The 24,606-nt window shown below is 36.8% G+C and overlaps 1 protein-coding gene across 1 annotated transcript in view; it reads left to right on the top strand.

The window, feature by feature from the left end:
• The window catches only part of Erc2 (ELKS/RAB6-interacting/CAST family member 2), an 813,481-nt gene that overhangs the window by 409,053 nt on the left and 379,822 nt on the right, over window positions 1-24,606 (top strand). Inside the window, exons 12-13 of the mRNA XM_076856276.1 lie at window positions 3,559-3,752; window positions 9,200-9,211. Coding sequence (XP_076712391.1) covers window positions 3,559-3,752; window positions 9,200-9,211 — 206 coding nt within the window. The remainder of the gene's footprint in view (window positions 1-3,558; window positions 3,753-9,199; window positions 9,212-24,606) is intronic.

Raw genomic sequence — 24,606 nt, 5'->3', positions numbered from 1 at the left:
AAACAGGCAAGTGCTTCCCATGTGGGGGAGCTAAATTCAAACCAACAGATCCCTAAGAGGAAATAATTACTGGACATTTTCAATTTAAATCTTGCATAGGTCAGAATCATGCCATGGTAAGAATTTCTTGTGGAAATGATTTATTGAAATAAGTCATAAGTCTCCTCCCCAACACCTGACACAGTATCTAGGGTATGTTAGGGTAAATCTGTTACCTACTTTGATCCGTATCAGGGTCAGCCAGTCCAGATTAAAGAACTCATCATTTGAAAAGAATATTTCCTAAATATAAATAAAGTGCTTCCTTCCATTTTTAGAGCTTATTCTGGCCTTAGAATTTTGAAGATAGCATTGTTTTTATAAACTCAGTTTCTTCCTTTATTTATTTTTCAGTATAGTATCACCCCTGTGTCTGTGGATCTGAGTATAAGACACCCATGTTAAAACTTTCAGCCTATCCTTTGAAAATTTGTGATTTACATTGAATAGAGCTGATTATCTTTACTAACAGTTATAAATTCTTTGGGGATATCTGCGTCCAATATTTAGGATGATCAGGGACTCCACCAGCCTTCCCAATCAAGGGAAGCTCTTTCATTGTTTTCATGTGACTCAAGAAGCAGCTCTTTATATAGCTCTTTTAAAACCTTTCTTTTAACATAATCACGTTTTAAAGTTATCTATTTACACATTTATCTAAAAGTCCTTCTAAGAATTCTAGCATCAAAATTGAAGGTAATTTGACTTAATTTTTTTTCCTTGAGTCAGTAGATATTAACCTGACAGTAAAAACAGAAAGAGATATTTAACTCACAGATATTATTGAGTCTTGTCTATTCTTTTTAAAAGGAAGAATCATTAGCACATGCAAGTATTATCTAACAGATACCAAGCCAGCTATAAACTTGGCTATGGGCTTTATTTTAATAATATGACTTAATTCAACATCACATGAGGTCAGGAGAGCTATAGTCTAGTATACCCCCACCCCACCCCAGTTTTCTGTATCTCTCAACATCCCATGAGTCCTTTAACCATACCTCCTTACTGAGTTGAAAAGACTGTGAACCCATCTAATTCCACTCAGGGTTGAAAACTGGCATGGGGGTATCCTCCTCAAGGATTTAAGAAAAAGACTTGTGCTTACATACCTACACTAGCAGCTGGCAGGCTGTGCTTTCTTTGAAAACCTACCAGGGAAGCTTTTTAAAGAAGCCCATAGTATTTTGGTGATGAAAATTCAATAAACCTATTTACTTAGCTGTTTCTGGGATGCATATTATAATAATGATAAAAATGCAAATGAATAATACCTTCCCCATGTTCCTTATTTTGTAGTTTTTACTGTCTTTAGAAAGGTTAATTTATTTCCTATAGACATTAGACACAGTGTTAGATTTAGAATCTAGGTCTCAACTAGTAATCCTGTACCCACTTATTCCAATTAATGATGATAATCAAAGAATAAAGACAACCCAGATAAACCACAGTTGTTAACTGCTAGCTCATTGTGAATCTTTAAAAATCAGAATTGGGAAAGAAATTTTGACTCTAGACAGAAACAGGCAATTAAAATATGTTTATTCATTTGTTTTGAATGCTTCTACTTGCTCATTAATTAATTAATGCTTTTTAAAGATCTCAATGTCCTTGGTTTGGATAGTTTAAGAAATCTCAGGAGAAGGTTTTTAGCTGCCGTAGAATAATGGTAACAGGATAAAAATGAAAGAGGCTAATGTGAAGATTTTACTTCTTAGTTTTTTAGAAACTGCATATTTTTAATGTTTTTCTGTCACAGAATTAATGAGTTGATTTTTATTTTTCACAAATAGAAGTAGGTGTGTGGAGTAGTTACTTTATTTTAAAAACAGAATATCTACATTTTAAAAATGGAGATTAGAGAATTTGAATATCTATTACTTCAATTTAAAATAAAATTATTTGATGAATAAAATCCTGAAGGTATATTAGCTCAGATTTATCTTTCAGACTATTTTAATTATAATGAAAAAGTTTAATAATCTACTATAATGAAATCCTGAGTGAGTACTAAATAAAAATAAATATCTTCGGAGATATGTTGGTAAAAAGGAGTTAACTGGTACCTGATAGTATGTTGAATTGATATTTTTTCCCAAGTTCTTTGAAGTTGAGTCTATTTCTTAAATAAGGAAATCTTAGATGAAAGAACATGAAAGCAAATTATTCCCCTTTTATCCTCATGCTTAAATAATATGTTACATGCAAAATTATTATTTTAAAATGATTATTTTGTCATAAGTATGAAATTTATTTTATTTATACTAATTTTTGAATTTTTTCTACTAAATCATTGCAAAGACTGTCAACCCTCTAACAGTAGTATTAGTATTAATTTTCCTAACATGCATGATTCATTGGACCCACAATAGCTGTAGCTTGCTTGCCTTGTTTTTTCCCTGAAATTAAACAAAAGAAAACGTGCAGTAAAGTCCAATGAACATCTGCTCTATGTAGCAAAACAGCAGAACAACTGAAATCTTAATAAATTAATATTTTATTGCTTCATATGTGGATTTTGGAGATCCATACAGATATGACTCCTCTGAACTTTCTATGTTGAATGTGCACTGTTGTTAAACTACTTGTTTTTTCCCTGCCTGCTCTTTGAAGAAGTCAATTAGGAATAATGGGAAACAAGGGGTAGGCAAAACATTGCAGTGCAGTGTTATTTCCATCTGTCTGGGAATATTTCAGCCAAAAGTTTATTTTGGGAAAAAAAAAAAGCCACAATGCAGTCACACACAGAAGACCACAAATACTTTGGCTGCAAATTATTCTGCAGTGTTGTTGCTCTGTTGTTGCCCGTGTATGTTCTTATGTGTAAAGCTACCACCCACCCATGCATGTGTTTGCAGATTCTTGTCTGTGTGCTTGTTCATGAATTAGCTCTCATCTTCCTCATGTTTAGGTTAAGTTTATTCAAGGAACAAGAATTTATGGGTATGACTGTTGGCTGGAAAGCCCTTGCCTTACATCTGAGTCTTCCTTCCGAACTACATCTTCTGCTGAGATTTCTCAGTAGGGCGATGTGCTCAAAGACCAGTCAACCAGTCTCTTCTATGTTACCTGGCTCTACATAGGCCCTTGATGGATCTTGGAAAACAACTTAATATGTTTAATATGTGCTGCTTAAGTTCTCTGCATTGGAAATGTGAGAAATTGAATTGTCTTGGTTCTGCTTGCCAAATGAGCAGTAGTGAAGACACCAGAGTCTCTAAACCCACCTATGCCCCACTTTTTAGTGGAAAGAAAAGCCCAAAGTGGTACCTTTTAATGGACCAAAATATCAATAAAGAAAGGAATTCCCTATTTGAAACTAACATAATTTTAAATCAACATTTTCTAAGGTAACTGGAAATGTGTGATATTCTCATTTTGCCTTCTCACTGACAGAATACCCATAACTCTTGTTGGTTATTTTGTCTCTAAAGTTAATTTCTGGGCCATTGGTGGCTACAATATCTACTGTTACAAATTGTTGTCTTAACTACATTCTTTAAAAATGTAATGTTGAAGGCACATAATATTGAAGATGACTCCAGGATGAACCCTGAGTTTGCAGACCGACTAAAACAGCTTGATAAAGAGGCATCTTACTACCGTGATGAGTGTGGCAAGGCCCAAGCCGAAGTGGACCGGTTGCTGGAGATCCTCAAAGAGGTGGAAAATGAAAAGAATGACAAGGACAAGAAGATCGCAGAACTTGAGAGGTAAGTTTTACAGACATGTGAACTGTCAGTGCTGAGTGAGCACTGATGACTTGGTTGTCCATTTCAGGTTGTGGTTAGATTTAGAATGCACATTTGCATGCTCGGATTACAAGTTGGAAACATGTTATATACAAGAAATATGGCATGATAAGAGATGATGTTGTTTCTATGGGATACCAAGAAAGTAATTGGCTTATCTTTTGAAGGATTATGTACTTCAGTGTTTAAAGAAATAGTGGTTGCCTTTCTTGAGTGATGTTTGTCTGTTCTAGCATTTGTGCCAGCAGTGTACATAAAAATTTGACTACCTGAAACCTCTGTTCTTTCCCATTAAAGATGAGTATTTGTGGTGTATGGTTTGTCTTGAGCAAAAGAATATGGAAGAATACAGTTGGGAATTCTTCACTCAAGATAGGAGGAAGGGAAGGGAGCTGATATCTTTTGGATGTCTTTTGGCACATTACAACAATTTCATCCTTGAGATTTATCTTTTGAGAGGATCTTATAGCACTTGGAAAATAAATATGCTTGAATAGGGCCTACACGATAGCAAATTTTGTCTGAACACAAGGAGGGTTGTATCAGGGTTCCAGAGTATTTAGATTTTCAGATAAATCATATCCATATTATATTCATGTGTAGTGGGATCTCTAAAAATAAGCTTCCTATCAATGCTTTTTCCTATATTTCATATATGGGAAGAACTTTCTGAATAATCTTACGTAACTCCATAACCTCTAAGGATTTCTCATTGGTTCAGCAATAAGGCAGAATTTGTCTTTCTTAGATTCAGTCCATATGGAAGAGATCAACAAAGTTTGAATAAATCAGTGAATGTTTGCCAGGTCTGATCAAGACACTTGTGAGGCCCTAAAGGACTTCAAGATATATGCAAAATAGCTCTTTGTGGCCTTGCAGAAAGATGATGGACTTTAGCAAAAGAAAGACCAGGGTTCATATTTTGTGTTGGCTTTATGCTAGCTGTGTGGCCTTGAATCTTTTTGGAAATGAATCTCTAATAGCCTTTTAAGATGTGTTATGCTTTGCAAGCACCTAGTCCCCGTGTAAGAGGATGAAATGATGTTTATATCATTATTATTAACAGTTGAATGCTAAAAAAATATTTAGTATTAAGTGGGTCTGTACTTAATGTATAGGCTATTTGCAATAAAATTTCAACAACTTTTTCAAATATTAAATTATTTAATAATTTCTTTCAATACCCTTAGCCGGAGTTTAATGATGATCAGGTAATTTTGGTTCAGTGTGACCAATCTTAGTAAGGAAGGCAAGAACCTCTTTCATCCTGAGGCCACCATACAAATAAAGTTCTTAAGGATTCTGTTTTAATTTAAAAATGTGGGAATGTTCTGCCAGTCTACTGATTCTTAAAAAGCTGGGGACACTGTTGATTTTAGATATATCTATCTATCTACATGACTATTTTGAAATTATATTTCAGGGCCACAGTTTTTCTAAAACAGCTACCATGAGATCACAGGGAAGTTATGTCTGTGTCTTTTTTATTGGTGAGAAAAGGAAGACCTCAAAAAGTTGAGTGACCTTCTGGAGATTGATCCCATGGTCAGAAAGATGAGAAACTATAACATTATAGTTATAACATTATGTTTCTGGACTGACTTCTCGTCCACTGCTCTGCGAAGCAGTGAGCCCTATGGCAGATATCCTAGATAATAATACCAATAGTATTTAAAAAAGCAATTATAATCATAATGATAGAGTCAGTATATTTTATGCTTAGTGAGCCAGATAGTCTGCTAAGCACTTAAGCTGCAATATGGTATACATTTAATCTTACCCATAACACAGAAACTATCACGATCTCCGTCTCATAGATGAGAAATTATGACATATACAGATTAAGTAACTTTCTTAAAGATTGCAGAACTTGTAAGGTTCAAAATCGGGATTTGAACCCAGGAACAACAGAGGAGATACTGAGAACAATCCCTTCCACCAATGGGCCAAAATGGAGAAACGAATCCAGTAGTGCCAAGCAACCTACTGAGAGCCCTTCCTGAGCAGGCATTGCAGGGCAACCACAAGAGATCTGCCTCTCCTTTATTAGTTTTCATGAAGGAAAGTGATGTGCCCCATGTTCAGAAGGCATTTTTCTTTATTAAACCAGCTCCCCAGTACTGTAATTGAAAATAAGGATTTAACTACTATAAACATTTACATATAAATACCTTAATTGTCTAGTTGGGCAAACAGGTCTTAGCTAGACACTATTGCCATTAAATCATCAAGAATATTCACAGTTTTATTTCTTCAATATGGAATGCATTAAAGTGGCAGTGATTTTACAGGCATTTATCTTTATGTACTTTCTGCACATTTTCTTTATCTCTGCCTTTGCCTCTCCTTAAAGCTGATGCCTCCCAGGCTCTGTAATTCATAAAACGTGTGGTGGGACTTGACTCTGTCCCAGGTCTCTGCCTGCCCGTGTCTTGGGTCCAGCAGCAGAACATAGTCTGGGAAATGTCTGAGCCCCAGCTCCAGCACAGGCCCCTAGGGAGGCGGGGGTGGAGATCTAGAGGGGAAGCATCTTGGGAAAAGGAGGACGAAGATTTGGCCTGCCTTTCTGAAGCATGATCTGCTGGGCTACATGTGTATTCTGACTAAAACATCTTCCTTGAGTTGTCAGGCAGTTGTTTCTACATTTGCTGGCTTAAAGTACAAAATTCATACCTCATAATGTTGGGAACTAAAGATTTCTTAGCAATATGACATAGATCTCCATTTTGGAGTCATTGAGAGAAGGGCTTACAATTAAGTTTGTTATTTTGAAAACCAAAATATTGAACTTGAAATAAATTTTTGGTCTCTGGCTTATAATGTGACCTACCAGAGTGAAAGGGCCTTTTAAAAAGCAACTTGTATTCTAAAATATGACAAAACTTCAGTCACATACAACAAGAGGTACAGGATTAGGAATAACTCAAATGATACTGGCCTGCTTCTCTCTGAGGGCAGTTTTTTTTATTCTGCTAATCATCTCACAATGGACATGTTCCTAAAAGCAGATGGCTGGCATTTACCTCTTAAATTCTGTTCAAATGATATTTTTCATCAATCATTAAAGATCTTCTTTTTAAGGTGCATACTGGTCTAGTGTGGTCCCTATATGCACTTCTGCCTATAAACTCTTGCACTTGATTCTGACAGCCCAGTTGGGAAGCTCTGCCTTTGACTAGAGGCTGTGAAGGTGGAGGACCTTGAGTATATCCCTGAGAGTTGGTCAAAAGCAGTCTGATGTTTTGTTTCATCACCAATGCCAGAATCATAACCATGTAGCTAATTAAACCTTAGAGACACTGAAATATGTGGCGCTTCTGTATCAGTGCCCATCAAGGTCTCTGAGTTCTATTTAAAGTTTCAGAATTAATCCTGTGGTGCCTTAGGGGAAAGAGAGAAGTTAATAGAGTCTGTCAGACAAGACCTACTGCCACTGGATTTCTTGCATCCCACCCATGGGAAAGGATCAGTCAGGTTACTTTTCATGTAATTATCTTAAATCTGTTAGGGGATTTTGTCTGTGTTTGACTAGAAGATGGGGAATGCCAAAATTGAGTCCTCTGTCACATTCCTCCCTGCAGTGACGGGGTCCCAAGGGCTTCTTCTCGTAAGACATACCATCAGACTGGAAAACAGGGTACCACTTAATTATCTGGATGGAGTACTAATGCCGCCAGACATTTGGACATTGAGAAATGATTTTAGGTGCCTAACAGAACCTTATCTAATTGAAAGAGAAACTATTATTTTTCCTTCTGATTTGCTCAATAATGTGCTGACATAATTTCCTTGATGCCTTTTAGAACTCTTTTCAAAACATAAACTTAAACTTTGTTATTATTTCTAAAGTATGATAATGTGTTCTGAAAGTTCCATAGCACATGGAAGAAACTTGATAGAGTTCTTTTTGTTTTGATATACACTCTTCTTGCTGAGTAATTTCTACTTATGCTCATTAATGTATTTGAAGGAATTTCTTTAAATCAAGTGGCAGATGGCTGTATACTATCTCTGACGACCTTTTGGGGAGGACCATGAATGTCATGGATGCTTTTGAGAATTTGATGAAAACTAGGAATCTTTGGAAAAGGCAGCTAACTCTTAAAATGTGTGCTTGCTATTTTAGTTTAGGATTCCCTAAATTGGCCATGGACCTTAGCCTAATTACTTCTGATCTGAAGGATTTGAAATGACAGGTGGGCCCAGTATTGCTGAAGTCTCCACCATGACCTAACTCATTTTTGATCAACTGTACATTTATGATCACAAAACACTTTGTAGAGAGATCTCAGATATGAAGGATTATCAAATCATCACTTTCACATGTGTTTAATATTGAATTTTAGCTTTGATTTTTAACATTCTAGTCAAATACTGTTTTCACTTGAAATGTTCTAGCATAGGCTTTATCCTAAAGATTTATTGTTTTTCCTTCCTATGTGAAATGCTTAAAATTACTTATAAACAGAGTGGAATGGTGAGGTTCCACTGAGCAGATAGCTGGTAAAGTGTTTATCCACTGTGTTTTGGCAAAGGATATATTATAGATTAACGAGAAATATTCACTATGTTCCTGAGGGAGCCTGGAAGATGATCGTGACATTTTTCTTTTAATTTTTGTTTGTCATTAGAGACTACTGTTTTGATTGATTAGAGGGACATATTAGACATTTTTGTGCATATAAATTAAGCATCTGGATATTCTCCTTGATGAAGTCAGAACCCCATTTCACAACTGAGAAACATTACTCTTAATTTGGAATTTACTCTGCCTTCTCTCGGAAGGCTGACGGGCAGGTGGTACCCCACCAGCAGCCCTCCTCACAAAGCCTTGATCATTGCTAGGTAGAATACTCTGTGAACATCTAGGCAGGAAATCTTTGAATTAAAAGCCTAACTGCTCAGCTCCTTTTGGTTTTCAGAGATGAAGGAAAAATATCTCATAGTATATAACTATTCAACGTACTGGTTCAAATAAAAATTTCTCTCAGTTTAGTGCTTACTTACCACCAGTTCTAACACCTTAGTAATTAACCATTTCTGTTTATCAAATAATAAAAGTTTATATTCACACAGATAGGAACTTTCTCTAGCCCTTCAGAAAGTATGCTGATACCACCTCTGGTTGGTATCAGTGCTTGCTATTATTGTACTTAGAAGAGCAGGTACCAGTTTCTTAAGCATGATAGTTAATAGAAGAGCTTACAGTTTGTGCCCAGGGCTTCTGGGGGGTGATATCCGATAAAAGTTGCTTTATTGTCCTTTGTTTGGTTATAAAACCTGCTAATATGACATCTGTTGGCTGTATGTTTAAAACTAATATGTTTCCTTCCTTTTATTCTCTTTTGCTATCCCTTTTCCTTTCTGCTTATCCTCCAAATTGCTGCTTTCACCCTTGCTCCAATCAGCTTGACTTTCAGGTCAGTACTTTCAGTTTTTCTCCTAACCGCCTTTCCCTCCTAAGCTCAATTTATTGCTTGCACTTGTTTAACAACACATTTCTGAAATGGTTTTCCTCTGACCACCACATTTTTTTCCCATTTCCATCCCATGCCTCTGGAAGGTTTATTTTATGAGAAGGCTATATAGGTGGGAAAAGCAAAGAAGAAGGAGGAAATAAATCACTGTTGGATTATTTGATAAATTTGATTCCTGGATTATAAAATAAGAAAACCATCGTGATAATTCCCTAACGCATGCCTCCTGAACAGTTTGGAAATCTGCATGACGACACAGTGTGAATCTGTGGAAAAACAAAATGCAAGATGCTGAATTTAACCTGGGGGAACAAAAGATCCCTCCATGATGCAGCAAATTAAAAGCTAAATTTAATAGTGCAAACCATTCAGACTTTTCGCTAAATAAATCACTGTGATTTGAAAGATTTATAATACTTTTTAAAAGTCACTTTAAAAAATTATCAGTGTGTTAGTAACATATTGTACACACATGTTATTTCCTGTCATTGTTTTGGTTTTAACTTTTTAACTTCATTTTTATTAGCCAGAAGATATGCTTTAATTACCTAGGACATAGCATATGGAACCAAATGTCAAACTAGATTCATTGTTGACGATGTGTGTACCCCGATATTAAGAAGCGAAATGGATGTTTTGCTTGAAAATGCATCCCAGATTTGATTTCTCTAATATAAAAGGCTCAATGCAATAATTTCCTTTTCCTTAACTCCAGGAAGACTTCGTTTTAACAATAATAGTTAATGATTTCTTCATCATTCAATTAATGAGTTTACTAATAGATGTTCATTGTATGATTTAGAGCTATTTATAGGCTTCAAAAAAAGAAAATCTTAGGTTTGGGGTGTAGCTCAGTGGAAGAGTGTAGGAATCATAGGCCTTGAAATTAGTCCCCTGCAATCCAGAGAAATGGAAACAAAACAAACAGAAAAAAAAAAAAATAAAGAAAAAGAAAGCTTAAATTTGTAGTCTGTTGACTACTCTCAAAAAGTTGCTCTTTTTGAGAGATACAGTATATTTTTTTCCTCCTCTTGAGGGTCTGTATCTTTTATTCTGTCTTATCCCCTAAGCTACCAACCAGTGCATTTACTTCGGCAGCAAATAATTTTAAAACAAGGACTCCTGCTCAAAGACCAATTTTGTCCCATAACAGGCTCCCAATCATGGTGGCTCACAGTTCTTGACTTTTTCTCCACTGTTCCTACATATTGTGTTGCATACTCCACAGGAACTGCCTGAACTCCACCATGCAGAAGGAAACTCTACTCTCAAATGTTTCACCAGCAGAGGTTTAATTAGAGATTAAAAGCATAGCTCTACAGAATTACTCCCACCAAAAACCTAATGTCTTCTGGAACAGACCGAATCTGGTGCAGAAATCCAGACATCATAATGGAAGGTAGTTAGGAGGCTTGGGCACATGATATCCAAACCTTTGCTTCAAGTTCTGGATCCACTCATTTAGTAAAGCTTTAAGCTTTCTCTTTGCTTTTTATTTATTTATTTTTCTTTCTCCTTTGCCTTCGTTTTGCTGCTGCTAACCTGTACCTCACAATATTGAAATCCTTTAGACCGGGTACCTCTTTTGATCTCATACCTCAGGCCCCCTACCTAGTCCTTCAGTTTTTTATTGATGTTCTGCTGTGTTTCTTATGCACCAGGAACTTTGCTGGTGGTACTTAGTTTTCTCCTATTTTATGGTGAATAAACATAAGTTCTGACTTTCAGAAGGTACAGTTCAGGGGTAGGCTGGTAGGGGTTCTGTGTAACCAATGGTTCTCTGGGTAAAAGGGCTGGGTGTGCTGAATGGGTTTGGTAAAATATACTTGCCAGATCCAGCTGTATGATCTATAGGGGTTAAATCAAGGTTCAGATCATTCCAACATAATTTAACCTGTTGCCTCAAATGAACATAATAGAGAAAATATGCAATCATTGTGAATAATCTCTAGTTATATTTTTATTGTAAGAGGAATTGTGCATCCCTGTCCTGCTGGAAACAAAAAGTCTGTAGAATCTTGGAAGCTTTCTTGAACTTTGACAAGTTTCCACAGTTAATTATACTTTTTTTTTTCCCCAAGCACTTCCAGTTTTACCAGTTAAAATAAAATGAAACGTAACATCTGAATTGAGTGCATGCATCCAGGATCTCTGGCCCATATACTTTCTTTGTATGCCTTACAGTTGAGACACATATATACATATACTATGCATATATATATATATATATATATATGTGTGTGTGTGTGTGTGTGTGTGTGTGTGTGTGTGTGTGTGTGTGTATGCATATACAAATATCAGGGATTATAGAAAAATCTTGTGTGATCTTTCTCATCAATAGAAATTTGTGACCTGCCCTGCATGTTCCCACCTCCTAATCTGAGGTTTTTAACTTTGAAAATTCTGGGGCTTTTTTTAATGCGCTGTGGGCTCCATGGGAAGTTCTTCACTCCAAGAGCTTTCTTAGATGATCTCATTTCCTTTTCAAACTCTGTGTGTACTCTCTTTCTTAAATTCAGGTGGACAGGTATTAAGTATTGGGTTTGGTAAAATGCAAATGTCATATTCTAAACCTGCTCAAGTCTGCACTTCAGTAAATTCCATTTCTGTCAAGAATCTCTTTATACTCAGAACAGTGAGAAGCTGGAGAGGTTTAACAGGATCCCTGCATTGCAATCAGGTAGAGGGTTGATGTGAAGCTTGCTCACTTCTAGGAACTCTTTGTGAGATTAGCATGTGACTTATGACAGATGAGGTTATCTCCATAAATGAATGCAGGAATTGAGTTGCTTTTTTTTTTTTTTTTTTTTTAAAGAACAAATATCCTCTGGGATTCAGTTCGAACTCCTGCCAGAAAATCAACCAAACAAAACCAGAAGGCTTGGGCCTCTCCCAGGCTCTCCCATCCTCCAGTTTACTCTGGATCTTGGGTCAGCCATTTCCTTGTTTGGGCCTCAGTATCCCTTCTTGGAGAGAAAGGAGCCCTGTTTGGGGCAAATCCTCTGGGATCCACCCCGCACATGTGCATCACATGTCTGATGGGTGGGGGCCCAGGGGGTGGTTGGTGATGGGCCTCATGCATTTCCCTGCAAGCAGGCTCACGCTGATGGCTGGCGCCTGGCAGCAGGCGTGAGCTCATTGTTACAGAGTCACTTCAAACACTTCTACGAAAATAAACTCTTTGTGATGTTTCCCCAAAGTTGAACACTGTGCTCTCAATCCCTCATTCTTTGAGCAAAAGATGAAGTCACTCCTCCCAGACCTCAGAGGCCCGTTGCCCAAGGAAATAATGAAAAACACCTTGTCCAGAGCATCCTCTTACTGTCCTGCAATTTGGTAGGGTCAATTGTTTGCCCCATTTCCTCCACACATACATAGTGAGTACCTACTGTGTGAGAGGCTGGGTATTACACACTGACTTGGCATTTCCAAAAAATAGCTGATAAAAAACTGACCAAACCATAATCATGTAAGAAATGCTACATATGACATTTTCCATTTTATATTCATGATGCATGATGATGATAATAATAACAGGAGCAGCATCTATAGCAATAATATATTTTATATAGTGTGGTAAAATGTACTTACCAGATCCAGTTGGATGATTTATAGCGATTAAGTCAAGGTTCAGATCATTCCAACATAATTTAACCTGTTGCCTCAAATGAACATGATAATGTGCAATCATTGTGAATAATCTCTGGTTATATTTTTAGCGTAAGAGGAAATACTATATTAACTAAGTGCCAGCGCTAGACTGATCACATTTTACATAGTATTCACTTCTCATAACAACTGAGTTTTTATTAGACAAGAGGAAACCAGAGTTCATGAAAGTTGGATATTTTGCTAAGGTTAATACAACTAGTAAGTAAACAAATGTGTGTGTGTGTGTGGAGGGGGGGGCTCCCCCAAAGTCAATCTTTCTGCTTTACATATTAGTTCTTATGCCACTCCTAATGTGATTACACAATAAAAGCCCTGAGAAGACCTGCAATAAAGAATCTGTGCTGTTTTGTTCAACCTGCAGTTTTGTAAATATGGTTCATAGACTATATTCCATGAAGTATTTGGGGGAAAACCATCCTGCCTGCTGTGCAACCAACCTTTCCTTTCATTCTGAGATTCTCTATTACCCTGGTTTTTCTTGTACAGATCCTGCCTCTCAAGGGTCAGGTGTTATCTCTCCTTCTCGGCCATCCCTCAGTCTGCTGGCCTGATCTCTGTATCTGTGCAGCATGTCATGCCCTATTCTAAAGATGCCAGTTTTGCTCTTGAATGTTGATAAATAGATGACTGATAAACGAAACAACTTTTTCTAGCTTTATCTCTCACTTTCTACCTTTAATTTCTTCCTTATTCTCAGTTCCCAGAGAAAGTTGCTGGTGGGCTCTTTCTGGAGACTTGAATTGACAGCAATGGCTAGAAAACCTAGCTTCAGAAAGGAAGCCCAAAGAAAAGATGATTGCTTTTCTGTCAGGCTGCAGCTTGAAAGTTCAAGCGAAATAACCCCCCCCCCCATACACAAAAGAGGGGAACAGATCTCTGTCTGAACTATTCTCATCACCCCCACCCTCCTGTTTCCTTCTTCCTCTTCCCCTTCTTCCTATATTGTTCATTGAAATCCTTTGTGGAAGGGTCTGTACTCAGTGTTGGGGATATGGCAGGAAAACAGATATGACCCTTCCCCTTGCCAATTCAAAGACCAACATTTCCTATAAGGAAGGATTTGACCACTAAAAAAAATAATTTGTCCTGTTTATACTAATAACTGGAAAAACTGGGTTTCAGGTGTGGTTTTTCCCCCACTTTCCTGTTAGGGTGAAAGGGGTTATCCGCAGGTCAAAAACCATTTCCCTCTTTAAAGCTGCCTTATACTAATGCTGATGTTTCTGGTGAAGTGTCAGAAAATTTTATGCCCAAGCAAAACTGGTAGAAAGCCAGAAATTGGCTGATTTTGCTTTGGGTGCAGATATTTTATTGGGGATGGAAAAAAAGTTGTTTTCCCTGATTTACAGCCCCTACAAACATGAAGTCGGGTCTATATTTAGAATTGGTTTTGAACCTTTGAGGCAGAGCCAGGGGTGGGTGCTTGCACCTTTCCAATCCTGGCCTGGGTGGAACTTGCCATGGCTAATGTTTTGCTGAGACAGCTCTGATTTATAGAACGAGGGCTTTATGCTTCGTATTGTTTTTCCTTTTGATTTTGCTTGAGCTGCTGCTCTGCTGATCTTTCTGTACCCTCAGAAATGGGGAAGACTGAAGGAACACAAAGGCATTGCACTTGAAATGTTTTTCTGCACAGTGTTTCTGAGGTTTCTTGGAGATGAGTAAAGCCATTCTCAACTTGCAAATCCATTGCAACAACATCAGCAAAATCAAGAGGTCATCCCAGGTAGGCCTGATAAGTCCTGGACCACCAACAAGAGATACCAAAATTGGTAGAGTTATTCATCCATCTGGTTTCCACCCCCCACCCCCAAAAAACTTTTCTGTGTTCTTCCACTCCTCTTGGCTTTCAGTTGGTACTACCATATGGATGAATATCAGCAAATAGTAAATCTCTCAAGATATGTTAACCTTTTCTGTAAATGTTTAGAAGGGAAAAGGAATTTTAAAAAAATAGTTTCTCAGTATTATTATAAATCACTTTTTAGAAAAATAATATCTTATTTCCTTTATATGGCTTTTCTTATGAAATGTGAATTCTATCACTTCATTACCCATAAGACTAGCTCAAGTTGTAGGGAAATCTAATGACCGAGACTTTCTTCCATATTGGGTGAAGGTGCTTGGAATTTCCACACTGCATAATATCATATTTTTGTGAAAACAATGTTTTAGGGTGAACCAATTGAAAAATGAGTGGATAAAGTGCATCTGTCTCTGAAGTAAATATACTATTCTTATATCTAACAAAGATTTTGGAAATTTTCATTATGGGGATTCTGATGATTTTAATATGTGCCACTCTTTCATTTTACTTCAAATCAAATGAGTACTATATGTGTGAAAATGAATCACAATTTATTTATATCTATCTATATATAATTTTTTAGTTACAGATGGACACAATATCTTTATTTTATTTGTTTTTATTTTTATGTGGTGCTAGGGATCGAATCCAGTGCCTCATGCATGCTAGGCAAGCACTCTACCACTGAGCTTCAACCCTGACCTCTGAGCCACAATATTAAACTGAGTAAATGTCAAAAATAAAAATTGGCTGAAATTGGCAAATTTTTGCATGGGTTCATTTGTTTTTATTAAAGAATAAGGAAAAAGTTGTCTTTTTTTAAAAAACTTTATAGCTCCTGCAAACATAAAGTAAATTCTATAGAATTATTCTTGTATCAAAATTTGAATTGTGGGGACTATAAACGAGGCTTGAAAATAGAAATAAATTTTCCCTTGAAAAGTCTGTGTGACTTTGTTTTTTTCAGTACAAGAGTGGTGAGAGTCATATTTTTATTTTAGCTTTCAGCATTTTTTAATATTGTTAATATAAGCATTTCTCTTTAGAGTATCTACAGAACTCTATGTACAATAATTTGCACTTTATAACATTTTCTCCAATAAATGGTACAAAGTCTGATTCTCACAGTATTTTCAAGAAATGTGCTGTTTCTTGTAAGACCCCATCTATAATTATGAACACACAGTCATGAATATTTTAATGTTGGGTGCAAGAAGAATTTTATACAGAGAATTGATTTGCAAACAGATCCTGGGAAAATTCCTGTTTTATGAAAACAGCCACCACCTTTTTCAAATGGGAACATTTAGTAACAGCAGAGTTGTCCATTGGCCTTTGGTGTTGGGCAACTGGAATCTTCCTGTGGCTGAATAGATCTTGATGTGATGTGTGAGTTGAAGTGTAAGAGAGTGGTTTTAAATTTAACTTCAGACCTCTCTGCTATTTAATCATATGTCAGTTTGATGGTTCCAAGGACAGCATAATATGTTGCTCAAAGATAATTACTGTGGAGGGAATGAGTTGGTTATAATAATGAATAGCCAGAGGATCTTCTGATAACCTGTGGTAAATGAACCTTGGTGAGAAACACTCACTGAGTAATTGGCAGATAGGTGTCCTATCACTCTGTTGAGTGTGGTGGTGCTCTTGCACCACCCAAGTACACAAATTAGGGGCTCTTTAGGGATTCCTGAGCAGATAAAGAAGCTCTGCTCTTGAATTTCATGCATGTTGTTTCTCCCAGACCTGTTATTACTTTATGATAATATTTCACTCCTAATTCAGGTTATTTGAGCTGTTACCTGTTGTTATGACTGTTAAATGTAGAAAAGTAAATAAACTGCATTCTGAAAAACAACATCATCATTGCCATAGCACCTGAGAAATGTCTTTAAGCCATTTTCTGTGGCTGTAAGTTGGAGACAGCTATTTTATAGCTCATTCCATATGGGCTTGTGGCCAGGATACACACTCAGATTGGAGCACAGTCCTAGTGCTTAGTAGATGTTCACTAAGTGGAACTGGTTGTGGTTGTCATGATTATGGCTGTGCTAAAGCTTTTCATGAAAGAGTAATAGGGGAGAGTGGAGAATGATACACAAGAGAAGCGGGAGAAGAACCTGTTAAGGCAGCCTTCGTTGTTTTCTTAGTTGCAAAAATCTGAGGGGCTAGAATAAAACCTTTAGACCCACCCACCCCCAAGCCATAGAAAAATTTCTTTTTTTCTGACAGAAAGATTGAAAACAATATCATTTTGCTGAATGCTGTTTTTTCTCTCAGGAATGTGAATAAGTAAACATAGAAAACTCATGCATATTGAAAAGTAATTTTTATATATAAATATGTAAACTCATACTTATTTGTCTTATATAAGGACACATTTTAGATTTTTCTGGAAATATGTAGCCAGGATTTAGCTGTCTATATTCGTATATGAAAAGATTGATTTGAGGGGCTGGGATAGTGGCTCAGCAGTTGAGTACGAGCGGGATCCGGGTTCGATCCTCAGCACCACATAAAAATGAAGGCATTGTGTTGTGTCCATCTACACCTAAAAAATAAATATTTTTTTAAAAAAGATTGATTTGAATTAGAGGCTACATATTTGGAGCCTATTTAGAGGCTACATTGAATTAGAGGCTACATGATTAGAGGCTACATATTCAACTGTGTTCCTTCATCCATTTATTTCCTTTCTTCTTTGCCTTATTCAATTTCACCAAGTAGTAATTGAATGCTTTCTCTGTGCCAGGCCTGTGGTGTGACTAAGATCATCCCCAGAAGCAGTATCATGATGTCAGAAAAGATTGATAGTTTTTAACATTATGTTCATACAAATGATATCATGTAATATACAGTGCTGTGCACCTTGGATTTTTTTTTCCACCTTTAACAAACTATCTTTGAGATCTTTCCATATTTGTACACAAAAATTTTCCATTCCTTTTTACCTCTGCACAATACTTCATTGTATCAGTCTCCTCCTGACGATTTTTTAAATTGTTTGAGGTCATTTCTTCTCACATAGAGTGCTATAATTAATACTTATGAATAGACTTAATTTCATATGTGTATGAATGTATGTTTAGGATAAATTCCTAGATGTGGAATGAGTAGGACAGTATGCTTCTGATTTTGCTAGATTTTGCCACTTGCCCTCTACAGAATCTGACCATTTCTAGTTCCATCAGTAGTTTTGTAAGATGCCTCTTCTTGCATTAACTCTGCAAAGACAGTCTATTTTTCAAACTTTTTTTGTCATTGTTAACATGAAAGGTGAAAAATGGTATTTAAGTGGAGTTTTTTTAACATAGTTCTGATTTTTTAAAAATCTCTTTACAAGTTATAATGGACATATTTAAATGTGTTTATACTTTGTCATATTCTTTTTGTTGGTCTTCTGTATTTGTAGGAGCTCTTTATGCATTCTGAAAATTATCCATTTGTTTATGATATGAGGTTTTAAATGCTCTTTACCACTTTGTTATTTTTATTTTATTTTGCTAATGGTGGTTTCATTATATAGTTTTTTTTGAAAATTATTTTTATGTAGTCAAACATATTCAGTCTTTTATAAATATATTTTCTGAACTTTTCATCATGGTCACAAACTCTTCCTACACTGTAATATTGTGAGAATAATGGTCCTGTGGTTTCTTTTAGTATTTTTATGGTTTTTGTCTGTTCTGGCTGCTGTAACAAAATTCCATAAGTATTTTGCTGGGTAGCTTAAAAATAATAGAAGTTTATTTTTCATAGTTCTGGAAAGTGAAAAATCCAAGCTTAAAGTGCTGGCAGAGTCTGTCTGTGGTGAGGACCTGCTTTCTGGGTAGACAGAGCCTTATTACTCTGTCCTTACAAGGGACAAGAAACAAGCAAACTTTCTCCTGTAGGCTTCTTTTATAGGGGCACTAATCCCATTCCTAATCACTTCCCTAAAAACACCACACCTCAAGCCATCACCTTAGGGGTTAGGATTTCAGGATATGCATATTTGGGAGGACACAAAACATTCCTTTAGTATGTTTATGGTCTGCTTTTCTGCATTTAAGTCTTTGAACCATCTGGAATTTATCTTAGTCTAAGGTATGAAGTATGGATGTAGCTTTATTTTTTTCTAGGTCAAGTGAAGTTTAAATGTCACTTCCTTCCTTTGCCATTCACTGGAGGCAAGCCAGTACAGGGTAGGTTTGTGTGTTACAAGTTCATGGAGCTTCCCCCTTGAACATGGAGCATACCCTTAATTGCTGGTTCAAAATCTGCCTTTCAGTCTAGAATAGAACTTCTATCTGGAAAAGACATGTCTTACCTAACCAGTGTCTGCAAAATAGTGGACACTTAATAAATACTTGTAGAATGAATAACTAATGTGAGCTGCAAAGAAATAGAGTTATAAGGTGGAAGACATTCTGACTAATTAGAGACTATGGAAAAAGGTCTGTAGAGCAGAATGTGAGTCCCTGAGGCAGTGATAGAGAGACCCAAGTCAACAGAGAGGTGAAGATTAGCCAACTCTTGCTGTATGGGACATTATAACAACTCTGTATCCTTGGACCCTCGATAGCTTTTTCCTGCTTTTCTCTGTGAGACCCAGCAGAAATATTATTCTTCTTTTTTTCTCAGGAAACTTTTTTTCTCAGCTATTCCTGTGTTTGGTGAGATATACTTGCATTGTTGAGATCCCTGCCTATTGCAAGATGTAGCAATAGGTGTGGAAAATATGATGGGCAGAGGCTAAAAACAGGCTTTGGCCAGGCTGTGTTTTAGATGCTTAGGAACAGCTAAGTAGTTCTGCTCAGTAAAAAGGTTGGAATAAAAATCTGGAACTTGGCAAAGAGGCATCCACCTTGACAGAAGGTGACATATTATATATGAATGTCATGGACATTCAGAGGGGGGAAAGGTTGGAGAAGTTTCTATGAATGTGATGGTATTTGCACTGGACTAGAAACATGGAAATGATTTTACCAGGTGGAAAAGTAGGTGAAGAACCTGAGGAAAGACTATAGAGGTGGGAAGGTACAGGGTATACTCAGAAAAAGGAGTAGGATTCTGTAGCTTGGTCCCTAGAATAGGAGGAAGAATGGACAAGAAGGATTTCCCAGGATGAGTGAAGCTTCTAATGTTTACCTAAGAGGTTTTACACTTTTTGAAGAGCATAATCAAGAGTATCTCCTGGGGAGATTTACCCTGTAGTATCTCTGCTGGAGGAACACAAGCCCTCATGGTGTGGCATGAGAGAAAACAAGTTCAAGATATGTGGGGATAATGAAAAAGTATGAAAAATTTTCATCACAAGATGAAAGTAACAAATCAGCAGATTTTTAGCTTTATCCCCCTTTTGTTTCCCGAAGAATAAGACCATGTTTTAGCAAGAAAAAAAAAATAAACAGAAACGGAGTTACTCTAGGTAAATGAAGATGTGGTGGCAGATTGTGCTTAGGTAGCCTGTAGCCATTGCTGATGCTCTGTGGTAGCAGAAATGAGAACAGACTTTGTGGAGTACTTACTTGGTGTCGGCCTCAGTACTGTGCATTCTGCAAAGCTTATCTCTTGTTTTTTTCTAGCAACTCCAAGACAGTAGGTCCTGTTATTAGTCCCATGTTTGAGATAAGGAAACCAAGGTTCACAGGTCATAAGTAACCTTTTCACTCCCATGCAGCTACCATGTAAGGAGACAGGGTTCAAACTCAGTTATTTCAACTCCTCAGCCAGAATCTTAAACCACTGTGTCCTAGTCCACAGCAACTTTTTTTGTGCTCATATAAATTGGTTTGGCCCAACTACTCCTGAGACCATAGGGACTACTCTTTAATGTGCTTCTTTTGGGGTGGAAATCTATTTCTATAATAGAAAGGATTCCAAACATTGATGAAAGCCTCTTATAATGGAAGTTGAGAAGCTGTTTGTCTTGGCAGTTGCAGCAGCCTTTTTTGAGCTGCTGGTCCGAGTCCTCACACTCTCTTGAGCAGGAATGTGAAATTCCTCTTTCTGAAGTGAGTTTGAATGAGCCCAGCGAGTGGCCTCCATGGAGGCAGCAGCTTTGTAGACTGCAGACAGTCATCAGCTCTGGACGCACTTCAAGAATCATGAACGGCAGAGATGGGGGAAGACCTGGGGTCATCCATCCTCCTGCCAGCTTACGATGGTTGCTGGCGGGGGTTTCTGGGGAAGCAGCCAAGAGAAGAGATGTATTTCTAGGAGGGGTTTTTTGCTTCTTCCAGGAATCATTTTTGGGACAGTTCTTCACGGCCCCACACAGTGTGATCAGAGCATCCCAGCAGCATGAGAGCTGAAAAGAAATGAAGGCGTTTGTTGTGATATATGATGATTTTCCTTTGGAAAACCAAACCAAAACAACTCTCTGAAGGAGAGCTGAACTTCTCTGCAGCACAATATCAGCATCTGCCTTGATTTTGGCCGAGACAAGTGGGAGGGTTGGCAGCATGTATCAGAGGCTGAGAATTCAAACCCCAGGCTAGTGCCCTTGTTCAGGCAGTAATCATGCTGTGGAATCATTCCTTCCTCATCGTTACGTTAGGTCAGAGGGTAGGTATCATGCCATCAAAATGTATGGGCTTTCTCCTACAGAGCTTGGGGTTTTTTTTTGTTTTGTTTTGTTTTGTTTTGTTTTTAAACTTTTAAACTTTAAACTTTGAAGCTTTAATGACTTTGTCTGTATGCCTGATGGAAAAGATCTGTGTTGGTTTCTCAGTTCCCGGAGCTGCTGGGGAGAGTAGGATGTCTTTTTTGTCTGCCGTTTGTCAGTTTGTTTGGCTTACCTTCTCATCTCTCAAAGACATTTTCCTTCCATCCAGTCCTCCAGAACTAAGATGTGTTGGGCAGAATGAGTAATATTTCTTTCTTCAACTTCTCTACAATTTAAATGTTATTTGCAGGCTGTTTTTATCAGACGATCAACTCAGTTTTGTAAAGTTTAAAAGCACATGAGATCTTTCCAGAGACCCTATATTTTTTTTTTCCTGTAATTTTGGGGAAAGATAATTCTAAGTGCCTTTTTAGAAAGATTTTTCTGCTGTTCCCTGAACCCTTTCCATGGGCCAGGCTCTGTACAAAACAGTGACGTGCAATTTTTTCTCATCCCCACAATAACCCTGTAAGAGCTATTAATTTGCAATGGACACATCATTAAACTGAGCAGGATTTTGGTAGGTGGAGAGAAGGAAAGGGGCATTTAGAAAGTGGGAAAATTATGCTGCAATGTAGAAATGGGAAAAACCTAACAACTTTCAGAAATGAGAGAAATTCAATGTAAGCCAATACCGTATGGAAACTGAAGAAGTAGAAGACTGTGTTTATAATTGGGTTAAGATGTACAGAGTATTCAGGGCTTTGTAAGCCATGCTGTGGAGTTTCATATTCTGCCCAACATAAGGAAAAGAACCAACAGGGGCTTCTAGGCACAAGGTTTTACCTCACTGACTTTATTTGGATTGGGACTGTGGCTCTCTGGAGTCTATTGCAGTAGTCTGAATGACCAATAGGAACAGCAGCACTGAGAACAGAGAAGGGAAATGAGGGAAATGAAATCTGCTGGATTAGATACTGTGAGGCATGAGCCATGGACTCCTTGTCAGTTTCTATCTTAGAAAAAAAGATGAAGGTTGTGCCAGTTCTAAAGCAAAGTATCAAATATATGGCGTGATGGAGGATGGGGAAAGGAAGGCTGCTGAGTCCAATTCTAATTGTATTGGAAATATAAGGTAGACATATTTCTGTAACAGTACTATTCACATTACCTTCAAAATAAAAAATATGTTATTTTTATATGGCATATAAGAAGGTATCCATGTAATACCACATATGCTAGAAACAAACCACATACCTCTTGATCTTGAGATAACTTTGGTTCAAGTTCAAAGTGACCTTGAGCAAGTTAACAATAACCTCAATGAAAACAAAGGCATGAATTAAGATGACAGCATTAAAAAGAGGCAGGAGGTAACTGTTTTGATTGATAGAGTATGAAAGAGGGAGGATGAGTCAGACCCTGGTGATGAACAGTTGAGATTTAAATTTTGAATATATTGAGATATATGTGTGATATCCAGGGAGAGTTTTTCAACAGACGTTTGAAAAATTGAAAGCCTTACAGATCCTTGCTCCTTCAAAAGGTGATTTCATTGTCTTGCATGGCATCCCTTTTTCCAGCTCCACACTCCCTCTCCAGCTCCCTCCTCCACATCTTGGCTCTATGATCCTGATGTGGAAAGATGGCCAAGACATATTGAAAAAGGTGTAGCATTGTCCTTGTACTTTTAAAGGGGGTTTGTGTGTGTGTGTGTGTGTGTGTGTGTGTGTATGTCTATGCTAGAATCATGCCTAAAAGAATTTGTGGAAAATTTGACAAAAACCCTTAAAAGTATGAGTGGTCAATGGAGGACTCAAAGAAGAAATATAGCTTTTCTTTTTATAAACTCTTTGTACTATTTAATATTTTTTTGTTTCTAGCATATGTGATTTTTTAAATTTATATAAAAGTCCACCCTTAAAATGGCATAAAATGTACCCTTTTCAAGCATATAACTCAGTAGTTATTGGTTATCCATATAACAATCACCACTATTTTAGTTCTAGCATTAAAGTTTCATCACCACAGAAAGATCTCCCATGCCCTTTAGCAGTCACTCCCATCTTCCCCTCTCATTCTGTCCTTTCCCCAGACCCTGGCAACTAGTAATCTACTTTTTGTCTCTGAGGATTTGAGTATATGGGACATTTCATGTAATTGGGATCATATGTGTGGTCTTTTTTTTTTTTACTGGATTTTTTTCATTTAACATAATGTATTTGAGTTTCATCCTTGTAGTAACATATATCAGTTACAAATATATGGAGTGATGGAGGATGGATGACGAAGGCTGCTGAGTCCCAATCTGATTGTACTGGAAGTATAGGTAGACTTCTCTCTATAACACAGTACTGTTCTCATTGCCTTCCAATAATACATTTTTAATTTTTAAAATTTATTTTATATTTTCCTTTTTATTGATGAATAATATTCCATTGTCTGATTATACCACATTAAAAAAATCTATTCATTGTCTGATCAACTTTGGGGTTTCTAATTTTTTGCTATTATGAAAAATGCTGCTACTATGTAGGAGGATTAGAACTGCTGTGTCTTATGGTAACTCTGTGTTTAACTTTAGGAGGAACTGCCAAATTGTTTTCTCAAGTGGTTATACCATTTTGCATTCCCACTGTCAACATGTAATTTTTTCAAGTTCTCCACATTCTCACCAAAATTTATCATTATTTTTTTTTATCATAGCCATCCTATTAGGTATGAAGTGGTTTTGATTTGTATTTCTCTAATGACTGGTGATATTGAACAGCTTGTCATGGTCTTATTGACCATTTGTATATCTTATTTGGAAAAATGTGTATTCAGATTCTTGGCTCATATTTAATTGGATTATTTGTCTTTTTCATTATTGAGCTGTGCTCCTTATGTATTCTAGATTCTAGATCATTTTTAAGTATATGATTGTTTTTCTTGTATGCTTGTATAATTTTATACTTGTTTGGTGAATTGTATTTAAAAATCCTGTCTAACATGCAATATGTTTAATAAGTTGAAAATTGGAAAAAAGTATGATGTTGAAGAAAGCAAGTGAATTTGTACTATTATGATCAAATATGGTGCTTAAAATATCATGAAAGCTTTTATGTTGGCACTGCTTTCTGAGGGTGTCATGAGGTAGCATTAGGAACAGTTTATCAAATATTAAGAACTTTCTCAAATTGTAATCTTGAGCCTAAATAAACATTCTTTTACAAACATGCATCTGGTCACTTCTATGAAATAGATGCTTGCTTTCTTTCAGTAATGTCT

Source organism: Callospermophilus lateralis, chromosome 1 (genome assembly GCF_048772815.1).
Source record: "Callospermophilus lateralis isolate mCalLat2 chromosome 1, mCalLat2.hap1, whole genome shotgun sequence".
In the NCBI taxonomy this organism is placed as follows: Eukaryota; Metazoa; Chordata; class Mammalia; order Rodentia; family Sciuridae; genus Callospermophilus; species Callospermophilus lateralis.
This window is presented reverse-complemented; position numbering and strand designations above follow the sequence as displayed.